General features: G+C 41.5%; 1 protein-coding gene across 9 annotated transcripts in view; it reads left to right on the top strand.

Annotated features, from left to right (window-relative positions):
- Nucleotides 1-21,879, top strand: part of LOC111933764 (glypican-5-like) — a 370,583-nt gene that overhangs the window by 222,230 nt on the left and 126,474 nt on the right. For all 9 annotated transcript variants that reach the window (XM_086843678.1, XM_086843672.1, XM_086843676.1 and 6 more), the window contains one exon: nucleotides 7,197-7,317. In XM_086843678.1, the coding sequence (XP_086699804.1) occupies nucleotides 7,197-7,317 (121 nt within the window). The remainder of the gene's footprint in view (nucleotides 1-7,196; nucleotides 7,318-21,879) is intronic.

Here is a 21,879-nt window from a genome sequence, read left to right as displayed (position 1 = left end):
TTTTTGCAACACTGTTTGAGCATTTACAATATTCTGTGAAGCTCCAGTCAGTACATTTTCAGCATGATTTTGGACAAACTGATGAACATGACTTTTTTGAGGCTGACATCTCTTAAATGTACACTCTCTCATTGTTTTTCACTAATTTTCAGAGTGTTCATGGGCTGGCATTATCCAGTCACTTGAAGCCATCTGGTAACTTGGTTTTGTAGCTGCAGTCTTAAAACTGTCTTTATAATCTAGACTACAGGAGGTCTTTTTCAGCTTTATAGAAGTGGAGAAGGACATTATAAATGCTATTTGGCTTTGTGATTTTCCTTTTCTAATTATCCCATTAGCACACCACATTCATCTCATCGTTTTCCATAATTGCTAATAAATAAGATTATTGGTGAAACTTTCACTGGAGCCCATTAGAATAGTTCTGGCAGAGATGGAATTCTCATGGTGTCAGTTCTGCTTCACAAAATCTTCAGGGCAGCTAAACTCATTATGTGCCAGACTTGAGCTTTCTTGTAGTCTGTTGGCAGTTATTAAATCATTTCAAAATGAACTCTTTGCATAGCTATTTTTCAAAAGAGAAACCTTTCTCTCAGAGAATATTGCAGGAGTTGTGCTCAGCTGATTGTGTAGAACACATGGAAGTGTTTTCCTTTGGTGACTCCACCTCCTTCAGCAGAATTCCATGCTGGCATAAATGCCATGGTTCTTTCCTCAAAAACAAGCCATGGCTGCTGATTATGTGCCAGTAAACTTACCAAGATGTATTTCTTTTTTTGTTGTTGTTGTTGTTTGGGTTTTTTGTTTGTTTTGTTTGGGTTTTTTGGGTTTTTTTTGGTTGGTTGTTTTTTTTATTTTAATAAAGTTTTTATTTTGGCAGCTTAGTTCCTCAGAGAACAGTACTGGTCATGGGTTGATCATTTCTTTTTGGAGATCTCAGCCATGTGATGCTCAGTGACTGTAACCAGATTTCAGCTGGTACAGAACTGACAAAAATGTGTGATTTGAGCCATCTTTGTGAGCAGTGCTGCTGTGGGAGCTGCTCAGAGATGAAGCCCAGCTGTGTGTTGGTCACTTTTGATGCCAGGCTCAGGAGGAGCTGGGGACTCACCCCTCTCTCCTTCCTTGTGGGGAGCAGCTCAGGGAGCTCAGGGGAGTCCTGCTCTGGCTGGCTTTTCCTCCTGGAGAATTGTATTTAAACTCAGAAACACCTCAGGGAAACAGCATTTTTTTCCTTGCTTGAAGTTACCCATGAGTGACGAGCAGCTGTGATAACCAGGCGAGGGACGTGCCGCGTGTTCTGCCTGTTCTTTCCACTTTGTGAAGAAGTGGGCAGAGGGGTCAGCCAGATCCAGGCTGATAATCCTGGTGAATTATGCCACATTCCTCAACTCTACAGTTTTACATGTTGCTGTGTTCCCTGAATTGGGAAAAAAACAAAGATTGCAGAGCCCTGTAAGTCAGAGGCTTACACGCTCCAGGAGCTGCATCTGAAAACTGCAAGGGAAATGTCCAAAAATTATTAATTTGGGGACACCACAGGCTGCTGGAGATCAGCAGTGGATCCACATAATTGAATTTCAGGCAAACCATTCCAGCCCAAGGGTCAAATTATGAATAAATATAAGACAAAACACACCATCTGGTGAACCATGCCTAATGAAACTGAATTTGTTTTTCAGTGGATCTCAAGGCCAGTTAAGAACTCATCCATATTTCTCATCGCTTCTTACTAAATGGTGCATTCAGAGCTCTTCCCTTCCTCCTCACCATCACCCTTTGAGCTCTGAGTCACTCAGGGGTGGGTGGTGGCTGCTCTGGTGCTGTGCTGAGCATTTTGCTGAAGTAAAAAAGCTGCTGCAGGCTGGCAAACACACGGGGCTAGAAAAGCATCATTTCATCTCCTCTGGTGCTGTCTGCACAGTGCCCTCTGCTTCTGGGAGGCTTTGCAGGCAGCTCAGATCTCTGGGATGATTTCCTGCTCAGTAAGTTACACCCAGAGATGGAAGAAGTGGAGCTGGATGTGAAATGATTGCTGTAAAACCTCGCTTTGCCTCAGTATTTTGTGATTTTGCTAGAAAATGCATGGCTTACTCTAGAGCTGTCTGGCTTCAGCAGGCTGAGTTCTGTATGGCTGAGAAAGCAGATATTTCCTTTTAGGTGGTCCAGTCTGCAGATTTCCAGTGTCTTCTTCTCTTACTGAGTAGTTTTTACATTTGTACAGAAAATAGGACAGTCACATTTTTATAGCACCCAGGAAATAAATGGTGAGATGTGGTTTTTCAAGTCTCAGTCAGGAAGAGTTTGTACTTCCCAGTATGTCTCAGAAAGGTGTTGCTGTTTTAGCCCTTGCTGATCATAGTGGAATTATTCAACCAGTACCAACAAAAATGATGAAAACAAATGCATGGCAGATGACAAATATTTCTGCTTATATATTGCTGTCTTGATGATGTATAGTGTGTGATTAATTTTTTTAAAAATGTGATTACAAAATTAGAAACATCTCATCAAATATATATTCAGTTTTCTACATAGTGAATTTTATCTTTCTTCTACATACATGGCAGCTCTTAAAGGTTGTATGACAAAGGATTTTATCAAAAGCAGTTTTTGTCTCATAGAAATGTTTGCTGCTTTTCCTGAATTCCTATGAACTAAATATTAGGCTCAGATTTTCAGTTTTGCCCATGTGATGTTTGATGTCCCATTTATCCCACAATTAAATAAAAATTTTGATGCCTCAAGTGGGGAACAGCAAATGAAAATGAAGAGAACTGCACTGAGATGAAGCTCAGGTTCCAGGTATCCTGAATTCCCAGCATCCAGGTGATCCTGAAATGCTCAGTGAATGTTCCCAGTGTGGAATGTGCTCCATAATCCCTCAATAATCCTGGGAAAAGCTGCCCACACAGTAGTGTGAAAACAGCAAAAACAGCACCCTGTTCCTTGATTTTTGTGGCTAAATATCACTGCTGCTCAGATCTGTCTCTAGTGCAGCTCCTGTAGTCATTTACCTGGAATTCAAAGTTTTTCCTATTTTATATACATTATTATTTTTTTTTTTTGACTTGGAGAAAACCCTGAACCTTGCTTCCTTTTCATATTAGGATGTAAAAAAGACACATTTCAGAACAGCATCTGGCTTTTTAAAATAGGTGTTTTTACTCAGATATCTCAATTTATCTTTATTTATTTATGAAATAGAAAACATATGCCTTCAGTTGAAATGCAATCCCATATGTAAACAGCATTTCGCTTTCTAACTTTTTTGTTTAAACTTGAGATGAGCCTTACCTAAGATATAAAACAACTGATACTGTTCTTCTGAAATACTGAGAAGCTGGGTTTGGGAGGCTGTTGTTTTTATGAGTTGCTTTTGTTTTTTTTTAAAGCCTCATAGCTTACCCTGATCAATCAGTGGAATAACATTGGCCTGAGGCTCGAGGTCTGGATGGAAATTCTGTCTGCACAAGCTGTTCACTGGGCTCCAGTGTAACAGCTACTTGCAGGATTGCTCCAGTGACAATATTTTAATCCAACTTTCCTGGACATTCCTGCTGACATTTCTGGGTTTAGTTGGAATAAAGTACTAAAGCTGTAACCAGAGTTAACAATTCTGTACTACAATATTTCAGTTAAATTGCAGGTTATTAAATAAAGCAAGCCAATTTCTGATCTCACTTAATGTACATTTCCAGTAATTCAGGATCTGATGTCAACAAAAAAAAATGGTTTAGATAGTGCAAAGAAGTAAAGTAATCAGATTATCTTTCAGGAAATGTATAGTGTTTATTTCCAAGTATTTTAACGTGGTACAGAGCTAGAAGGATCTGCAGTTTGCAGGGTGGTGGTTTGGGTCAGATGGACAATGCTTCTAGTGCAGGCTTTGGCTCTTGGCTGGGGTGGGCTGGGGGAATTACTCCCTTCTTGCTGGGTGTGCAATTTTCCTGCACTTCCCTGCCCTGTCTCCTTCTCCTCAAGAGCTGTAGCCCCTCTTCCCTGAAATCACCATCTCCCAAATCCCTGAGTCTCTCCAGGCTCCCGTTTGTTCTAGCAGTGATCTCCCAGTGAGAACACACAGCACGAGCACAGCTTGTAATCACATTTGTAAAGAAATTAATTACACACTATACATCATCAAGACAGCGGTATCCAAGCAGAAATATTTTGTCATCTGCCACGCATTTTTTTCATTATTTCTGTTGGTATTGGTGGAACAAAGGCTAAAACAGGTTATTATGGGAAAACCCAAGAGCTGGCTTTGTGCCCTGCAAGTTTTTTACCTCCTTTTCCCGTAAAATCAGGCTTTTTACCCCGTTCATGGGGCAGATCCCATCTGTTTCACCACTCCAGTTGGTTTTCTGGGCTTTTCCAGTTGGGCAGGTCGGGTTCCAGAGCAGAGCTGGGCCACTTGTGATGCTCTGGTGGTGGCACAGGGAGGCAGAGGAGCAAAGCAGGATTCACACAGGTCACACATGCAGTCCCTGACACGTGGAATTTGGTTAAGCTGTGTGATGAATCTAATTGTGAACAATCTGGACAAGAGAAATACCTTTGGATAATGCATGCATATCTCCAGAGCTCTAAAGAGGGAGTCCTTAAGCACGGGTGGAACTTGAAGGATACAGAGCCCCCTTTGTCTCCGTGGGCTGTGAGCTCCATTCCCAGCAGCCCTGTTTTCCTGGTCATGAGCTACATGGAAAGGAGCATTTAGCAACAGCTGAATTAACAATATTATTAACAATTAAAAATAAACAGCTGAGTTGGCTGAGCCTGACTTCCCCAATTCTGGGTCCCTTTGAGGACTCTGCCATTAATGCTGCTGCTGTCTCTGAGCTGGCTGTGTTTGTGCAGACTCCACGCAGGGCTCCAGGTTTGTAAGAGCACTTAGGGACAGTAAATGGAGGCTGGTGATTCATGGGGAAAAAAAACACCCAATGTTATTTGCCAAAAAGCACCCCAGCCAAGCCAGAGGTTTCTTTATCCTGGATTATAGTGACATAAGAGAAAATCCAAGAGCTCTAAGCAGGGGTTGAATGGAGAGCAGTCAAGAGCAGTGAAAAGGAAAACCCTTGCATTTTGCTGCTGTTGAGGAGTTTCTGATCAGACCAAGCAGCAGACACAGGGAATCCCCAAACAGACTGGTGCAGGCCAGGAGCTGAGGCAGTAAATTCAATCTCCCCTGTTTGAAAGCTAGGTGATTTCAGGAAGCTGTGTCACAGGTCCCTGTGCTTCTCCAGTGGGTCACCGTGTGTTTGTGTTCACAGGCTGAGCATTTGGCAAATGATACAATTTGTGAATAAAGGTAAAGACAGGTAAGAGGCAGCAGTGTTGTAACATTGTCCAAATGCATTGATGTGGAATTTTACAATCCACACCACCCTGGGCTTCAGGGTAGTAGTTTAGGGTTCCTCCTGGGCACATCAGTGCAGCTGGGTCTACTTCCAAGGTCTAAGCTCTGCCATCATTTGGAGTTTGCCATTGCACTGTGAAAGTTTCTACTTCAGATCAGTTTTTACATGTATAAGTTACATATCAAGAAAAAATAAAACATAGTCTTTAAGAGGCTCAGTGAACAAAAAATACCATCTCAGTGAAAAATGTTTGCCTTAACATTTGTCATCTAAATACTGTGTGGCTGTTAAGGCAAAACACGATTTTTATCAGTTCTCTGTTCTAAATATTTTTAATTTTTTTTTTCTCCTGAGAAGTGCCATTTATTGAGTTTACTGAAAAATCAGGCCATTCTCAGTTATTTCTTTTTCTAAGCCAGACCTTTAGCAGCAGTGTCCTACGGTGTGTTCTGCCAGCAGTTTGCATACATTTGTTGTCCATCCTAAATGAAACTAAGGACAAATATATTTGGAGAGCTAGGTCTCCCCCAGTTCATTCTGTTGTATTTCTACAATAGAATTTGGGCCTTGTTTTCTACTCAGAAGTGCTGCCTTCAGCTTCAGCACAAGTTGGTTTACAGTGAAGAATTCACTAACAGGAGAGAATGTGGCGTGTCCAAGCATGCAGGGATGATCAAAGTGAAAGATGGAGCAGGATGGTGCTCTCGATATTTCAGTCCAAAGGAGCAGAGCCAGTGGCTCCCTCACTTACAAAGATGCCAGTTTTGAGTCTTTGATGAGATCCTTCTTGGTTTGTGTGTGTGAGTCTGGGAGAGTTTGGTTTGTGAACACTGGTCCAGTTCAAAGCTGGTCATGCAAAACATCCCCGATCCCCTTGGTTACAAAGAACTCAGGGGTTCATACAACCATGAAAACCATAATTCTCCAAAAAAGGCTTCTCTGTAGCTCTGTGGAGCTCAAATTGTACCCAGATAAATGCTGAAGGAGTCTGGATGCTGGCAGGAAGGGTTCAGCAGACCCTGATGCTGCTGAGTTCAGCTCTCCAGCTGCAGACACAGGGAGGAGCAGAGACCAGATGTGCACAACCCCGGAATTTTCCCCATGAGGGTACCTTGGTGGAGCCCCAGCCCCAGCAGGATTTGGGAATACCTTTGTGAGGTGTTCCCAGAAAAGACTGGCACGAACTGTTCCAGCAGCAGCCAGTGAGAGAAGGGGTGAGAGCAATCTGCTGTTCCTCAGAGAATGCAGGGCTTGCTCAGAGGGAATTGCTGCAGGTGAGGCTCGATGGGGAGCTGCTGCTTTACAGTGTCCCCAGAGAGTTTGTCCCAGCTGCTCTGGCAAGAGGACTCCAATGCACACTTTGATTATGTATCTTTTTCAAATCACACCCCCTTTCACTGCAATTTGCTTCAATCTCATGTAACATGATTTTTGTCTTAAATTCCCTGAGTTTCTGCAATAACAAAAATAACAATACAAAAAAACCCCAATACAAACAATAAGAAAAGAGTGAATTTTTGGAAGCTATCAGCTTTGACTGCTGCATGGATGAACTTGAGAATGTTAGTTAAAAAGGTTCAAATATTAAATTATGAATGGAACAAACCTCTCTGTGGTTTATGAAATTGCTGTTGGTTTATGACTTGAATAGTTTAAGGTGGTAAATGATTCTGCAAGAAACTGACTTTTATTCTGGTTGCTGTGTTTAAAAGATAAATATTTATAAAAAATTTATTCCCATTTACAAGACATTTTCTTTTTGTAAGTTCCCATAATAAGGTTTTTTATTCTGATGGATGTGGTTCCAGTCACTGATCTGTTCTTTTTTCTGTTTTTCAGTTATACCAGCAGAGTTGTTTCCAACGGACTAAAGGCACAAATTAATAATCCAGAACTGAAAGTCAAAGGATTGGACCCACTCATCAACAATTTAATTGATAAACTTAAGCACTTCAATCAAGTAAGTAATTTTCCAAGATAAAACCATTTTATCATGGAGCTGAAGGTAAAATAGGTGGTGCTGCTCATCATATTCCATCTTCCAGGATTATAGGCCTGATGTAGCTGTGGTTCCATTCTCCCAGCTGGGTTGTGAACTCCAGTGAGGCAAAATTCCCAGGAATTTGCTGTTGATGAGCTGTTCTGGAGCCCACAGCCCCAGTGGGGAACTCCTGCTCCTCTCAGACCCTGGGATACTCCTGGGCTGGAGGACTGGCTGTAACTTCTTTAAAAATTCTTTTTTTTTGTTTCTTTTTTCTCTCTCTGATTCTGCTGCTGTGCTTCTTCTGCACTTCTCTTTACTCCTGGATTTCTCAGCTTCTCTGAGCTGAGCTCCTTGGGGATATTCCCTCACAGGGAGTCCTGCTTATCTCAGTCCTCTGGGTCAGGACACAAACTCCAAAGCTCATTAGGATCTTGTTTCTCCTGTTTGTTAGGATGTTATCACAAAACTTGGCAGGTATCTCCAGACTTTCTGCACAAGTTTAATTCACTGCAATCTGGTTCATTTCTTTCTGATGGTACAGAATGGCCCTGTGGCTCATTTTGGCTTTGAAAGCACAAAATAGCCCCAAACTAACTTCTTTTATCTTTATACTCATTCTTATCCAATCAACAATAGACACATATATTATTTTTCTTAATGACCCAATGACCCATCACCTGTGTGCTGCACTGTGACATTTTCTATCCAATCACCTACTATTACCTAAAAACCTCTAGGAGAAGAACATGAAGAAGAAAGAAGAAGGAAAAGAAACAACATTCTAAATCCTTCATCTTATCTTCTGCTTTCTAAACTATTTTAAACTATTTTAAACTCTAAACTTTAACTTTTTCACTCAGTGACTTAAGAAAACTCTCCAATCTACCCACTCACACTTTTTGCTTTTTCTATCTAACTTTAACAGTTGTTTTCATGTGTCACCATGAAAACATGCTCATGAATCTCATGTTCTATGAAATTCAGTGTTTTTCTGGATCTTAGAGTTAAGTATGAGAAACAAAGGCACACACTCTGTGTCTCAGACTCCAACACTGTCCTTTGTGCAGCTTCCTGCTCCTCATGGGCTGGATACCAACAGATCAAACCCAAAATGAGCCTGTGAAGGTTTGACAACCAACTTGAAAATGCTGAAATCAGGACAGAGGGTGCTCCAGGATGAATTAACCTCACTCCTGGAAAAACATTTCCTTCCCAGGCCTTTTTCTCCCCCAGAAGCACAGGTAACCTCCAGGTTAGTCAGAGATGGGACTGACCTGTGCCTGCCTCTGCCCTGTTTGGGTCCCACAGATGAATTTGGCATTCCTGGTGCTGCTGACATCCTCCAGAGTGGGGCTCCCTGAGCCTCCTGCCCAAGCACAGCTCGCTCTGAGCCCCAGAGCAGGAGCCAACAGATTTAACAGAGATTGATTTTCATTTACAGCAGGCATGTTTTCCTGCCAGCCTGCAAGAAATGCTCACAGCAGAGGTGTTTGCACGCCAGTCTGCTCGTCACCTTTCACCATTAAAGAGCAATAAAGCCACCCTGGTGGGTGGGGTGGGCAGGAGGAAAATAATCTGCACAGGTCCAGCTGAGGAGGGATTGCTTAGTCAGGATCTGGGAGGTTGTTAAAGCTGTGGCTGTGACTGGGAGTCAGGAATTCCTCCACTTGCTCCTGAAAAAGTACAATCCTCCCTTACCTCTCATCAACCAATGGTGGTAAATCCATTATCTGAGCTGTAATTAGTGGGGTTTTTTTTTAAAAAAAAAAAACACTTGATTGTGTCTAATATTTTCATGTTCTGAAGGCTGCAGTTTAGGGATTCTTTGTATCACACTGATTTAACTCACCATGGGGGATTACAACAACCAGTCTGGTGCAGTACTTAATGTTACACTGAAATAGGCATTATGTGGTCAGATTGATGAAAAGGATAATTCATTATTTATCTGTCCTTCCGTGTTAAAAAGCAGAGTGTTAATTTACTTTATAAATATTAGATATATCCATCTGTGTAATAGTGCTCTATAAACACTGACAATAGGAAACAGTTAGATTAAATCAAAAGTAGTTGTATATTGGAAATTCTATTTCTTTGTCTGCTGTAGAAGAGTAGAAATCTCCCTGGTCTGAGCTGCATACCAATTTTCTTAAGTTACCTGCTTTTTAAAAACAATCTCTAAAAGCACTTTTTAACCATCAGAATAAAATCCAGCTCTTGGCTCTGTCTGTAAGTTGGAAGTGTTGCTTTCTGGTACTTGTAACTGTTTTAGGAGAATATCTTCGTTAACTAAATTTAACTCCCATCAGATTGAGGTGCTTAGCAATAATGGATTCCAAGGGTGAAGGATTAAACAGAATACTGATTATTGCCCTAAGATGGTTTGTTCTTAAGTACTTAGAATAATATAAAATCCTTTGATCATAATTTTAGTAAGATTTCTTTGGAGATCAAAGCATCAAAGAAGTTGCTAAATATCTGAGGCTTTCACATGCAACATCAAACACATGTAGCTGTTTTCTACTTCTTGGATTTTTGTTTCACTTGTGATATTATTGTACAAAAGCCAGTTAAATCAGGAGTTTAAAGTGTCATCAATAGTGTGTGTAGACTGTAGAGGTATAGAGAATTCCATTACTAATTTTATGGACAAATTGAGTTTTTTCGTAAGAATACATTTGAAAATGTATTATTATTATTATTATTATTATTATTATTATTATTAGTATTAGTATTAGTATAATTATTATTATTATTAATGTAGTATTATTATTATTTTTAGCCGTGTGTAGGGTGAAATTCAAGCCCTGCTCAAATAATGTGGTATATTATAATATATATATAAAATATATGTATATATATAAAATATATGTATATATATATAAAATATATATATAATGTGTATATATATAATATATAATATATATAATATATATATAAAATATATAATATATATGATATATATATAATATAAATATTTTTATATATAAATCTATAAAAAATATATATATATATAATGTCTGTATCTTCTGGAGCCCTTGACATTTTGACATTTGCAGCACTGTTTGGAGCAGTGGTTGCACACAGGAGCAGTCCCAGAGGGGCAGGAGGCCTGGGGAGCAGAGAGCCAAGCAATGCCCACCGTGTGCATCAGGGGTGATTTGGTGTGGCTGGCCCCCAGCAACCTCCTTCCTCTTACATAATATTGCTAAATAATATAAAATAACATTGCTAAATACTCAGAAGAAAGCATATCTTTGGATAAGAGAAGTGTGTGAAGAGACTTAAAGGAATTCCATTTCTGTCTCCTGCCTTGCTGCATCTGTCCCTCAGGGAGCCTGGACCTGTTGCCTTTCCCTCTGCCTGTTTTGCAGAGGTGTTTGAAATGAGAATAACCTGCTGCTGGCTCAGTTTGCTGAGGCTGGGGAGTGCTGTCAGCTCCAGCCACGTTCAAATCAACAGGATTCATTTTCCTAAAAGATTTGCCTTAGCTCAGCAGTTCTTAACGATTTCTGGAGCAAATCGAGTCTCTGCTGTCTGTCACAGTTTCACTTCCACCTTCTTCTTCCCCTGCTGGAGCCCAGCTCCTCCTCATCCCAGCCCTGCAGGGCTTGGCCACTGAGAGTGGCACTGCCAGAAAATTCCCTCATTCAAATCCCAGCCTGACTGGCTTTGCCCTTTCTTTGTTAGCTCCATATTATAAATAAAATATAGATAATAATAGATTAATAGATAAAAGAACTAATAACTTCATTCACCCTAAATCCTGTGTGAGCAAAACTCTGCTCCTGCTCCTGTTCCAGTTGGTGCATCCCAGCTCCAGCATGTTACAAATAATCTGTATGCAAGGCATCTTCCATTTCTGCTGTCACTTAGGCTGAAATGCCACTTTGTTTGAGATTATAGCAGCTCCTCATTTTTCTTTTTTCATCTGGGACTTAAATCCTCAGCACATAGTTGTTATTTTTTTTTTTTTTCTAAAATGATTATGCAAATAGCAGGCTATTTTATATCCACTTGGCAAAGCTGGAAATGAAGTAAAATTTAGAGAATATTATTCAACAATTACTGTTATTTGCTACCCTGACAGATAAGGTGGTTGAAGGGTTTATTGTAGTGGCTGATTCACATATCAATAGAATTACTGAGCTACAATTTATGGTAACTTCAAGTAATGCAAAAGCAGATCAAGTGAAGTCCCAGGTTGGTTTGGAAAAAGTGGCAGAAATAACATCTTTTCCTCTCTCTTTTTTGTGAATAGAACAGGTGTGAACCACAGCTGATGGTAAACACAGTAATCACCCATTGGATCTTTTTTGTGCACTACTTCTTACCATAAAATCACATTTAAATGTTTTAATGTTTTTCTTCAGCTTTTCATAGTTCAAACTAAACTGGTTCTCAGGCCAAGGTTAGAAATCCTCAAGGATCAATTAAACTGAGAAGAAATGAGAATGCTGGGCAAAGTGGAAAAGCTGTGACTGTACCTTTACTAGCAGGGAGGTATCAACATTCTCAAGGGATTATAATACAATAAGCATTATACAAGTTTGACTTATTTGGTTTTTGTCAGCCTAAATCTACTCTTGATAGGTTTTGTGAATCAGTGTGTTTTGCTCTTGTCAGAGATGAATGCTTAGGGCATGGCTGCAGTTCAAGACAGAGCAATAACCTAGTGCAGAAAATGAGAGTAATGTCAAAGCAAATCTTCCTGAATGTGGACCCATGTGTTTTATTTTTTTTTCTCTGCCAAAATCTCCTGGATCTGCCAGCTGAACTAAGAAATGCATGTAACTTAATTCCTTTCAGACTTCTGTACAGAGGATTCTGTTAGAGCAGAGTTCAAAGCAGCAGTACTGAGATGTTTCATTCCAATAGTATGAGCCAGCCATAATTTAATCTTGAAAGTGAATTTAATTGAGTTATACAATAGGGAATAATACAATAAATAATTTAAGTAGTACTTAATTTAAAAGTGTGTATTTTTTTAGGCATCTATAAAATTTATTACGTTGTAGAGTTTTTATATGAGATATGAGTGGAGACAAGTTGGTTTGATTTTTAGCCAGAGTTGTAGCTGACTTGGACTAGGATTCAGAATTTTCTGTTCTTCGTTCCATCCACTGAAAGCACAGAAGGAAAGGCATCACCTGAGAAAGGCTGTTGCTTTCCTACTGCTGTCCCCTGGTATTTCAAAGCCCCAGTAAGCTCAGAGGTTCCACTGTTTGTCCCTGACATCCCTCCCCTGTCACTGTCACAGAAAAGGGCATTTTCCCCCTGGCAGCCAGTGAAGGCTCTCAGGACAAGCAGAGGTGTCACTTCTCCAGGGAGGCTTTGCCAGGCACAGCAGCCTCAGAGCTGGATCTTGCTTGTGTGCAGCTCAGGTAAAAGGCACTTTTTCACTGAAGAAAACCCCTCTGCAGCTGTGCTGGTCCTTTCTGAATTTACCTCACTGTGAAGGCATTCATAGCCCTCCCCAGCTTTGTCTCCCAAAGCAAACTGCAGTGATAATTGAATTAATACCACAGTTACTGGCTGATTAATGAATAGCACCAAGACATGCACATACTAGAGAAAAATCAAGACAGAATTAATGAAACCTGAAACAATTATGTTTAAGATCTTGTGAAGACCAGGAAAGGCCAGGTGAACTGTATTATTTTGGGTTATTTCCTGCCCTCCTCTATAAAAATTGTTCACCCTAATAATAATAGTCAAACTATTATCTCAGATGACTTCATCAATTACATAGTTTGTTTCTTATCCTATTTTTTTCCCAATGTGTTTATCCTTATTAGATTAATGGGCAGTTTTTCTTCTCCCCTGCTAAGTCAAACATGTCTTTGCTTCCAGATCTAGATGCTGAATGGTCAGCTCTGAGATAAACTGTGATCTTTTTCATAATCCATATGCAATGAAACAATTCATCCCAACCCTTAAAACAATTCAGTTTACTCAGGGACTGAGAAGGATCTTTTTTGTGAGGTTTTCTATTTTGTAGGAAATTTATGTATATCTATCTATCTATCTATATATCTATCTATCAGCATATATATATATATATATATATATATATATATATATATATATATATATATAAAAGCAGAGCAGCTGACAGTGATTCAGGCTGTTCATCTGAAGCTGGAGGATCTCTTCATTCAGGGCTGGGCAGCTCCAGGCTGTGGGCAGTGGTTTTCTTCTCTCCAGTCCTCTTAGATTTTAAAAAGCAAAGTAATTTGGAAACTGTAACCTTGGTTCTGTTGTGGCACTAAAAGTCCTGTCAAAGCCAGAAGTTTTTTCATGAGTTCTTTCTAGTCCAGTGCACTGCAGAATCACCAGAACATTGTTTTATAGGCAGCATATGTTAAAATTGTAATTTGGTGCTAATTGAGATACATATCATCCCTGAGCTGAAATCAGTGAACTTCTGCTGGTCTGAGGGCAGCAGGTTATTTGTTTGGTTTTGTTAAATATAGTGACTTGAGATATAATGAAATAATTTTAATTAGAATTGAGAAATTACCTTTTATTACTAGAACCTGCATCAGGATTTCAGTAGAAACAGTAATGTGAAATACTGGCTCCACTAAAGTAGAATTTAGCATTTTAAAACAAGACAAATCTAAACCTCAGTGTAAATCCAGCATATCTTATTATATGCTAGCAAATATATAATGCTAAAATAGCCTTTTATTATTCATGTGTTGTGTCTCAGAGTGTGCTGTGCTATTTGTCTTGCAAGCCTTCTCAGGAATTATTTGCCCAGATGGACCATTGTATGTGTTTTGTTTTGCTCATTGCAGGAAATTAGTCTTAATAAATCAAAATCACATATTGAATCTCAGCAGTGACTTGAGCCAAGTGGGGCAGAGCTACTGCTTCAATCTAGAACTGAGCCAAAGCATTTCACATACAGAAAAAGAGATCTTGAAGAGCCTTACTCTTATAAATAAATATGGGGTCTGTCCCTTGGTGTGGGTGCCCAGGTCCTGAGTGGAACCTGAGCACTGGGAAGTGTTTTGGATGCTCTGGTGGAATTGTTGTGGAGAGGGTGGTGCAGGCATCTCCTGGGAGCACGAGGAGCTGCAGTGAGCACCCAAGGCCAGCAATTGTTACTGGGCTCACAGAGGGGAGGACTCATGGATCTGGCCTGTTGGTTTGGATGGGAATTGATTTTTTTATAGATAGAAAGTCAGCAATCATCATTGAACTAATTACCTGAAATTACAAGTTCTTTTTTATGTAAATACTTATTTTCTTCTTTTAACTTCACTCTGGTAATTCTGAGTTGCATGCATTAAGTAATTATCATCAGAAGGGTGATCATGGTGTTTACTTTTGATCTAATTCCTGAGGTACAATAACATGCTTATTTTTGGAGGTGGTAAGTTTAGCATATTAGGAAAGGAAAGCAGAGATTTATGAGCTAATCATTGTTTTCTTTAGGGTAAAGGTCTCAAACAATTGATTGCTCATTGTCCAAAAGCAAGAATGGGGTCATTTTCCTCTCTTTCTGTTCTGCTACTGAAGGGAGCAGCCAGGCAGAAAAAAGCAGGGTAAAGGAATAGGACTAAAGGCCATCTAAACTTGTTGTGTAAAGCCTAAGTGGAGCTGTACTGCTGCTGGGGGTGGATTAATGCTGCTGAATTCAGCCACTTCCCAGCTACAGCAAACAGCGTGATTCCAGCAAGAATTTGGGCTGCATTGTAGCACAGCTGGATGCAGCAGAGCTGGGCAGGGAAAGGCCCAGCTCAGGTGTCCCTCTGAGAGGTTTTCCTTTCCTGGATGCCCGGTTTGGCTGCCCAGTGCCAGCCCCAGAAGCTCCCTGCACAAGGCAGCAGCTCAGGAGCGGGTCCTGGGCAGCACCTGCAGCCTCAGATCTGGTTCCTGAGCTGTGACAGCTTCGTGTGAGCTGTTTCTCACTTGTCTGTCCTTTCAGAGTGTCTCCTCAGTGTAACTGCACTGTGTGGAGAGTTAAAAGCTGTGAACACTGCCATGTGTGTCCATGGGATCTGCCATGTCCTCCTTGGGGAGCAGAAGAGCACCATGGTGGCTGTGAGGTGAGGCTGGCACAACTTCCCAGTGTCACTGTGTGGTTTCTGAAGGAGAAAAAAGAGGAATTCTTGCTCTACCCTGCTCTTGTGTCAGTGTCTGTTGCCTTGCACTTTGGAATTGAGAGAGCAAGGCTGAATGCCTGGCTGTGCCAGGAGGAGCTTTTCTCTTCTGCTTAGGGAAACTCACACATAATTCGTGAATAGGAAAGACTAAAGGAAACAATCCTCTTGTTGCAGGCAGGAAAATTACTGTGAAACAGCAATTTTTGTCACTTTAAAGAAATTTGGTCTTAAAACAGGCCTTTTTTGCTTCTGACACTCTGGCACTGTTTTGGTGTTGTGCATAGTGCTTGGAAAGGTTTGAGTATATTACATCTCACTCAGCCCTGAGCCAGGCTGAGAGATCACCAAACCCAGAATTGATCCTAGGTTATCAGGCTCTCATTTTCCACATCTCTTCACAAGTTCCTCTGCCAAGCTGGAATCAAAAAAGCAAGATGTGTGCAGGTGCATCAAACTAATTAGTAAAATCAAAAAACACCAGTTTGACACGATCACTGTTGGTACTGCTCCTGCATCAGAAGCATGCTGCAGTTCTGAAATGACCAAAGAAGTCCTCCAGCTTTGTTTCAGTGTGTTCAGAGCAGGGGGATCTCAGTGCTGAGCAGGATGGCTGGGCTGGGCTCCCCCAGCACTGCCCTCTGCTCCACCAGCAGGGCTGGGAGGCTTCTGCCATCCTGACCCTGAGACACCTCCCCTCACTGCAGCTATTCCTGCTTCTCCAGGGAAACACTTCTCCATCATTCATTCTGTGTCTGCCAGCCTGTTTTCTTACAAAGTACATCCATATCACTGGTCAGAATTCCCACAGTGAACTTCCCCAAGGCCAGAGGCTGAGTTACTGCCAGCCTCACCTGCCTGCTGGCTGGCACTGAGTGCCAGGGAACCATCTAGCAGGGTGTGTCACTTCTGTTTAGAACTGTTTGTTTCTTTTTTTTTCTTTTTTCTCTTTGCTTTTGTGTCAAGACTTGGAGATTTGCAAAGAATGTGAGTTCAGCTAATATGAAAAGATTTAGCAGGAATTTTACAAACCCTACCACATGCTAATTATTGCTGTCTGTTACTTTTAGGAGCATACAGCTACTCTTTAATTTCCTTACTTTTTACTGGCCTTTCTTACCCATATTGAGATGTTGTTTCTAAAAACCAGCCTCATTTGAGTCAATTTTACAGTAATTGAGTTAGTTGCATTATTTAAAGGCACCACAAGCTGAGTGTATCAGCTGATTTCATTCTTCCCCAGCCAGTCTGTGCAGTTTGCTCCTAGCTCAGATCAGCCCTGTGCAGGTACAAGGCCAGCTCGTGGGCTGAGCAGGAAAACGTGGCAAGGTTTTCTCCTTGGTCCTTGGAAACTATGGCACAATTTTCCATAAACATTGCTCTGTCTGGATAGTTAGGAATGGTAAAAATCAGACCTTCCTCAGCCTGCTCTACAAGCCTAGGTCCATTGTGTGTGCTGGCTTAGGTGGTGCTTAAATGACAAAATGCAGGGACCCCCACAGAGCAGTGATGGGAATGGCTGACATGTAATAGCCAGTTGTGATTAAAGGCTTTTTTTTTAAAGTGCATTAGCAATAAAACTATTTTTAGAGGCATATATTTTAATTCTGAGTCTTCTAGCATCTTGTACCAGCATTTACCAGTCTGTAAATTACTACGGAGTAATAGATAATTTGAGATTGGTAGGGACAGTCTGGAGACAATCCAGCCTTTTGTTGAAAGCAGGGCTTTAGATTAGGTTATCCAGGGCCCTGTAAAACCAGGTCCTGCATAATTCCAGAGGGAGAGATTCCATCTCTTCCCTGGTGCCCCTCTGCTTTGTGTTTGTTTGCTTGCTTATCTCTATGAAAATAAATATATTACTCTTAAATGCCTCACTTCTTCCTGTTTATTGTGTTCTCAGGGTCCAGCTTGAATTGAAGAACAATAAGGCTTGGGCACAGAATAGGCACTTTATACCTTTACACACTGAAATATGTTCTAGTGTATAAAGCAGGAGAGCATTTGTATGACTCAGTAGTGGGATACCTGGAAGTTCTGTAGGAAAACATCCAAAGGAAATGACAACCAAGGCAGACAGGATGGCTCCACACCTTGTGTGAAGCAGATTCCTGCTGGCACTTGGGTTCCCAGCAGCCAGGTGGAGGTGAATGAACGGAGAGCACTGATTAAGGAGCAGCCACCTCATTTTCAGAGCACAGAGTTTGCATACACTGGCGGGTTGGAAGAAAATCTGCTGTGCACGTGGTGCTGGGGAAAGCCTGGGGTGTTACAGCGAGGAGCCTTTTGCTCATTTTGAATAGCAATGAGCTGTGTTCCACAGCTCTGGTGGGTTTGCAGACAGCTCTGCCTCCTGAACACAGATGAGACTTCTACCTTTAATTGTGATTTCATGGTGGAAAGTGCTGCTTAGAGATTGGAGCTCTGTAGTCCCAAAAGCATCCAGGCCCTCAGTGCCTATGCCCCTAACCACCTCAGGCTTTGGCTGGCTGAAGTGTCTTGCATTGCAAATATGATTTATTTACTATGCACTGTTCAGTGACACCTCCAATCCATCCTGCTTGCTGGGACTGTATGCATTTTAAATGAGATAATACGTTTATTTCACTTGCCTTTTTCCTGCATCTGAAATGAGCCCGTGCCTCAGTGCAGTTATGTGAGAGTGGCTCTATTTGGAGCTGAGTAGTCCCAGTCCCAGATGTGGTGGATGGACCTGTCATTGTGCAGAAGAGTGGCCCAGGAGACCACTGGGTCCCTTCAGGAATGGGGAGCGACAGCAGAGTGGGAAATGAGAGGCAGTGCTGAGACAGTGCCTCTTCCATCCCAGTTCCCCCAAGCTGCCTTTGGAGCTGTGCAGAGACCCCAGGCATCACTCTGGAGCAAAGCCATCCTTTGGGGAGTCTGGTGGCAGGGAAATCTCACCCAGGGGCTTCCCCCACCCCAAAGGTTTGAGAGTTGCTCAGCGAGCAGGAGCCTCTCACAGACACGTGCAGTGGAGTTCCCTGCCTCTCAGAGCAGCTGAGAGCTCACAAGGGGTTAATACAGCAGCCTCGGTGAGTGCTTGCTGAAGCTAACATTGGTCTAGCAAAGCAAACAAGACCCAGCATGTGTAACCCTGCTCAAGCCCAGAGTCAGTCTTTACCTGTGTCCCTAACTTTAAGGATGGAAATAATTCCACTGGCTATTCACACTGTGTGTAATTACAGCTATGTGCACGCTCAGAAATAAATGAGATGCAGGGCCTGCAAGCCTTCTGAAGTTGAACTCTTGGCATATCTTGGAGAGGATAAATCAAAATCTTGAGGCTTTTACTCCATTACCCTTCTCCATTAACAACAGAGGGAATCACAGTAACCTCAGGCAGCCCACTCTTATTTCCTCCTCGTGTTTCCTCCTCCACCTGCCCAGGTTGTGTGTGCAAACCCCAGCACACAGACACAGAGACACCCCCAGACAGACAGGTAACAGGCTTGAATTGTTTAGAAGCAGCCACAATGTGTCCTCAGTCTTACACAGTTCAGGCACATCTGAAGATGGATTTAGGTTGGCTTCTACATGATTTTAATGTATGTAACTAAAAGGAAAAAAAAGCTGAGGTACACAGTCTGTTGTTTCCAATATTTAGAAAAGGTTTCCAGCTCTAATTTATTAATAATTCTGATATGGAAGATATTTCTTTCTATGTGATGAGGACTTTTTTCACAGTTATAAAAGTATGTCTGATAACTAATTGAAGTGGATTCAAGTGATAGTCAAATTTGAACAGAGCTTTTAATAGCCAGAAGCAAATAACCAGAATGTAGCCTGCTGATAAGGAAGCATGGAGTGTTTTGAATGCTGCCATATGTGCAGATCCAAGTGATCAGCCTTGCAAACTGAATCAGAAAGTGCTCAGCATCGTTTCAGGGCTGTGTCTTGTTTGCTTTCAGGACCTATAAGAGGAGCCTCTCACGGCAGTTTTTCAAAGTGACATGTTCATGGGAGTGAACTGGAGACAAACAATGTTGTTATTGGGTAACATAATGAAATATGGCTCGTGCTTCACTGGAGGAAAATGACACTGAGCCATATTTGATGTGGCATTTGAAATGAGAGAATCTAATAATATCAAATGGGTTTCAGAAGGGTAAATGGAAAGCCTGAGATTTGTCTTAGGCCTTATAATTGGGGCTGGATGAAGTCATAAAGGGGCCAGGGGCTGTGGCAAGCTGCAGGCTCTTTGAACCCCTCGATGAAGCTGGCCATTTGTGCCAGTCCCTCAAATAAAAGTTTAATGTTAAAGAGCTGTGTTCCGTGAAGTTCTGATCTCAAGGGTAACTCTGAGTCATGCAGCACCATACAGAAGTTCTAACTGAGGTGTATAAAATTAATCACTTTGAGTATTAAAGTTCAATTTTGGACTTCAGTTAGAGTGTTTATGAACCATATGAAGCAATATTATACTTCCTGATTATAAAGATTATTTCTGTTTTGGTTAAAATATTTTGGAGGGTTTTTTTGTCTAGCTTTGCTAATCACTTCCAAGCAAATTGCACACCAGTAAGCAGCCACATAGAATACTTTCTGTGTTGGAAATATGATATATTAACTAATAATCCAAACAAAATATAATAAACTGCTACTTAATTCTGAGACAGTCAAGCAGAACTAAATATATTCCATTACTTTGAAAATGGGAATAATTTCTTTTGGAAATAAGAAGTTTCTCTTTAGCTTCCAAGTGTAATGGTGAAAGCCAGAAAGTCATGAGTGCACATTCTGGAAATAGAATTAGCTGGTCATAAACCATCCCAGGTCGGTGGCAAAGGAAAAGCACTTTACAATTTCAAAGGTAGCAAAAGTAAGAAAAGAAAAATCCTGAAGTGAATGAAGGAGAAATTATGACATGCAAAAGTCAATCAGAAGAGCTGAATGCTGCACTGTAAAACCTGTGACAGGTGGGGCCCAGGACAGTAAGAAAGTGCCTTATTTCATAGGGAGGCAAAAAGTAGCTCTGTGCAACATAACAGTTCTAGTAAAGGCTTTGAATTTTCTGGGCTGTGTTCTTTTAGGCAACCCAAGCTGTCCTGCCTGTCTGCTCCTCCAGCAGCATTTGGAAGTGATGCAGCCCAACCACATTTCCACAGCCAATTTTAGCTGTGCAGGAGATTTCTCTCCTTGCCCATTCCTCCTGTTTCAAGAGGTTTTGGGCTACACTGACACGTCAGCACATATGGCAGCTTGATTCCTGAGAGAAGACTGATGGAAGAAATGCCTGAGAGATGCACTTTGTGGAGGGGAGGAGGGTGCAGGGCGTTGTGTTCAGCCTGTGCACGCTTTCAGCTGGGACTCTGGCCTGGTGCTGTTTTCATTAACTGAGAACAGGTTTGTGTTTGTGCCTGGATGCTTTTTTTTATCAGTTCAGGCAGGGAAGATTTTGACTGACTGTAATCTGGAGTGAGCTAAAATAGTTCCATATGAATTGCCAAGCTGGAGTTAAAGTGGTGAGCAGGAGTTAAAGTGGGTGCAGTTGCTGTGCTGCCTGCTCTTAGGCTCTGGCAATTTCAGAGAGTTCATATGATCAATACATTCGTCCTTCTGGCTGGTAAACAGAGGAACAACAAGATCATTTGTTGGAACGTCGAATCCAAGGAAATTTTGGTTTGTGAAGAAAACCTGAGGAGATTGGTTGCATCCCAGGGCAGATTTCAGCCACATTTTTTTTATGGGGGATTAAAAATCATCTAAAAAAGAGCAAGTCTGGCCTGGTCTCTATTAATATTGTGGGTCTGGGTGTCAGAGAATATTCCCAGGGTGACCTAACTGTGGAGTAAAAATGGCTGTGGACAGACTGTAGAGGATAAGAGATGGCACTGGCTCTCTCCTACTCTCTTTTTTTTCTCTCTCCCTTCTTCTCAATCCGTGCTGTAAATGAAATGTTTAATTTTGCCCGTGGTAAGTGGGTGACAGGAGCAGGGTGGAGCAGAAGCCCCACGTGTGTGAAGCAGCCCATCTGCCTGTGGGGGTGTGGGGGAGCCTTGGACAAGCTTCTCCAGGGAAGAGTCAGGTGGGTGGAGGATGCAGTTTGGGGACGTGGCAATTCACTGCAAACCCCAGAATTCAGGTCAGTCTCAGCATCCCTCTGTTCTGGTTGTATCAAGCATTCAAAGAGGTCAATAAGAGGAATTTAGTGAAGCTGGAGCCTCAGTGTCTGTCAGAGGGAAGAGCAGTAAGAGGGAGATTTAGCAAATTCACAGTTAGTCCCTGGCTTCTGCCTTGGATTTGGGTTAAACCCTTGACAACCACAGCTACAAGCACATAACACTTACATTGCTGCAGTTAAATCAGCCAAGTTTCTCCCACCATTTTGGAAGCCCCATAAGAGAAGTAGGAGAAGGCAGGGTTAGTCTGGCTCCTGAAGTAAAAAATGACATTGATTTCTTAA

Source organism: Cyanistes caeruleus, chromosome 10 (assembly GCF_971803275.1).
Source record: "Cyanistes caeruleus chromosome 10, bCyaCae1.hap1.1, whole genome shotgun sequence".
Lineage (NCBI taxonomy): Eukaryota > Metazoa > Chordata > Aves > Passeriformes > Paridae > Cyanistes > Cyanistes caeruleus.
Note: the sequence above shows the minus strand (reverse complement) of the source record. Positions and strands in the feature narration are given on the sequence as shown.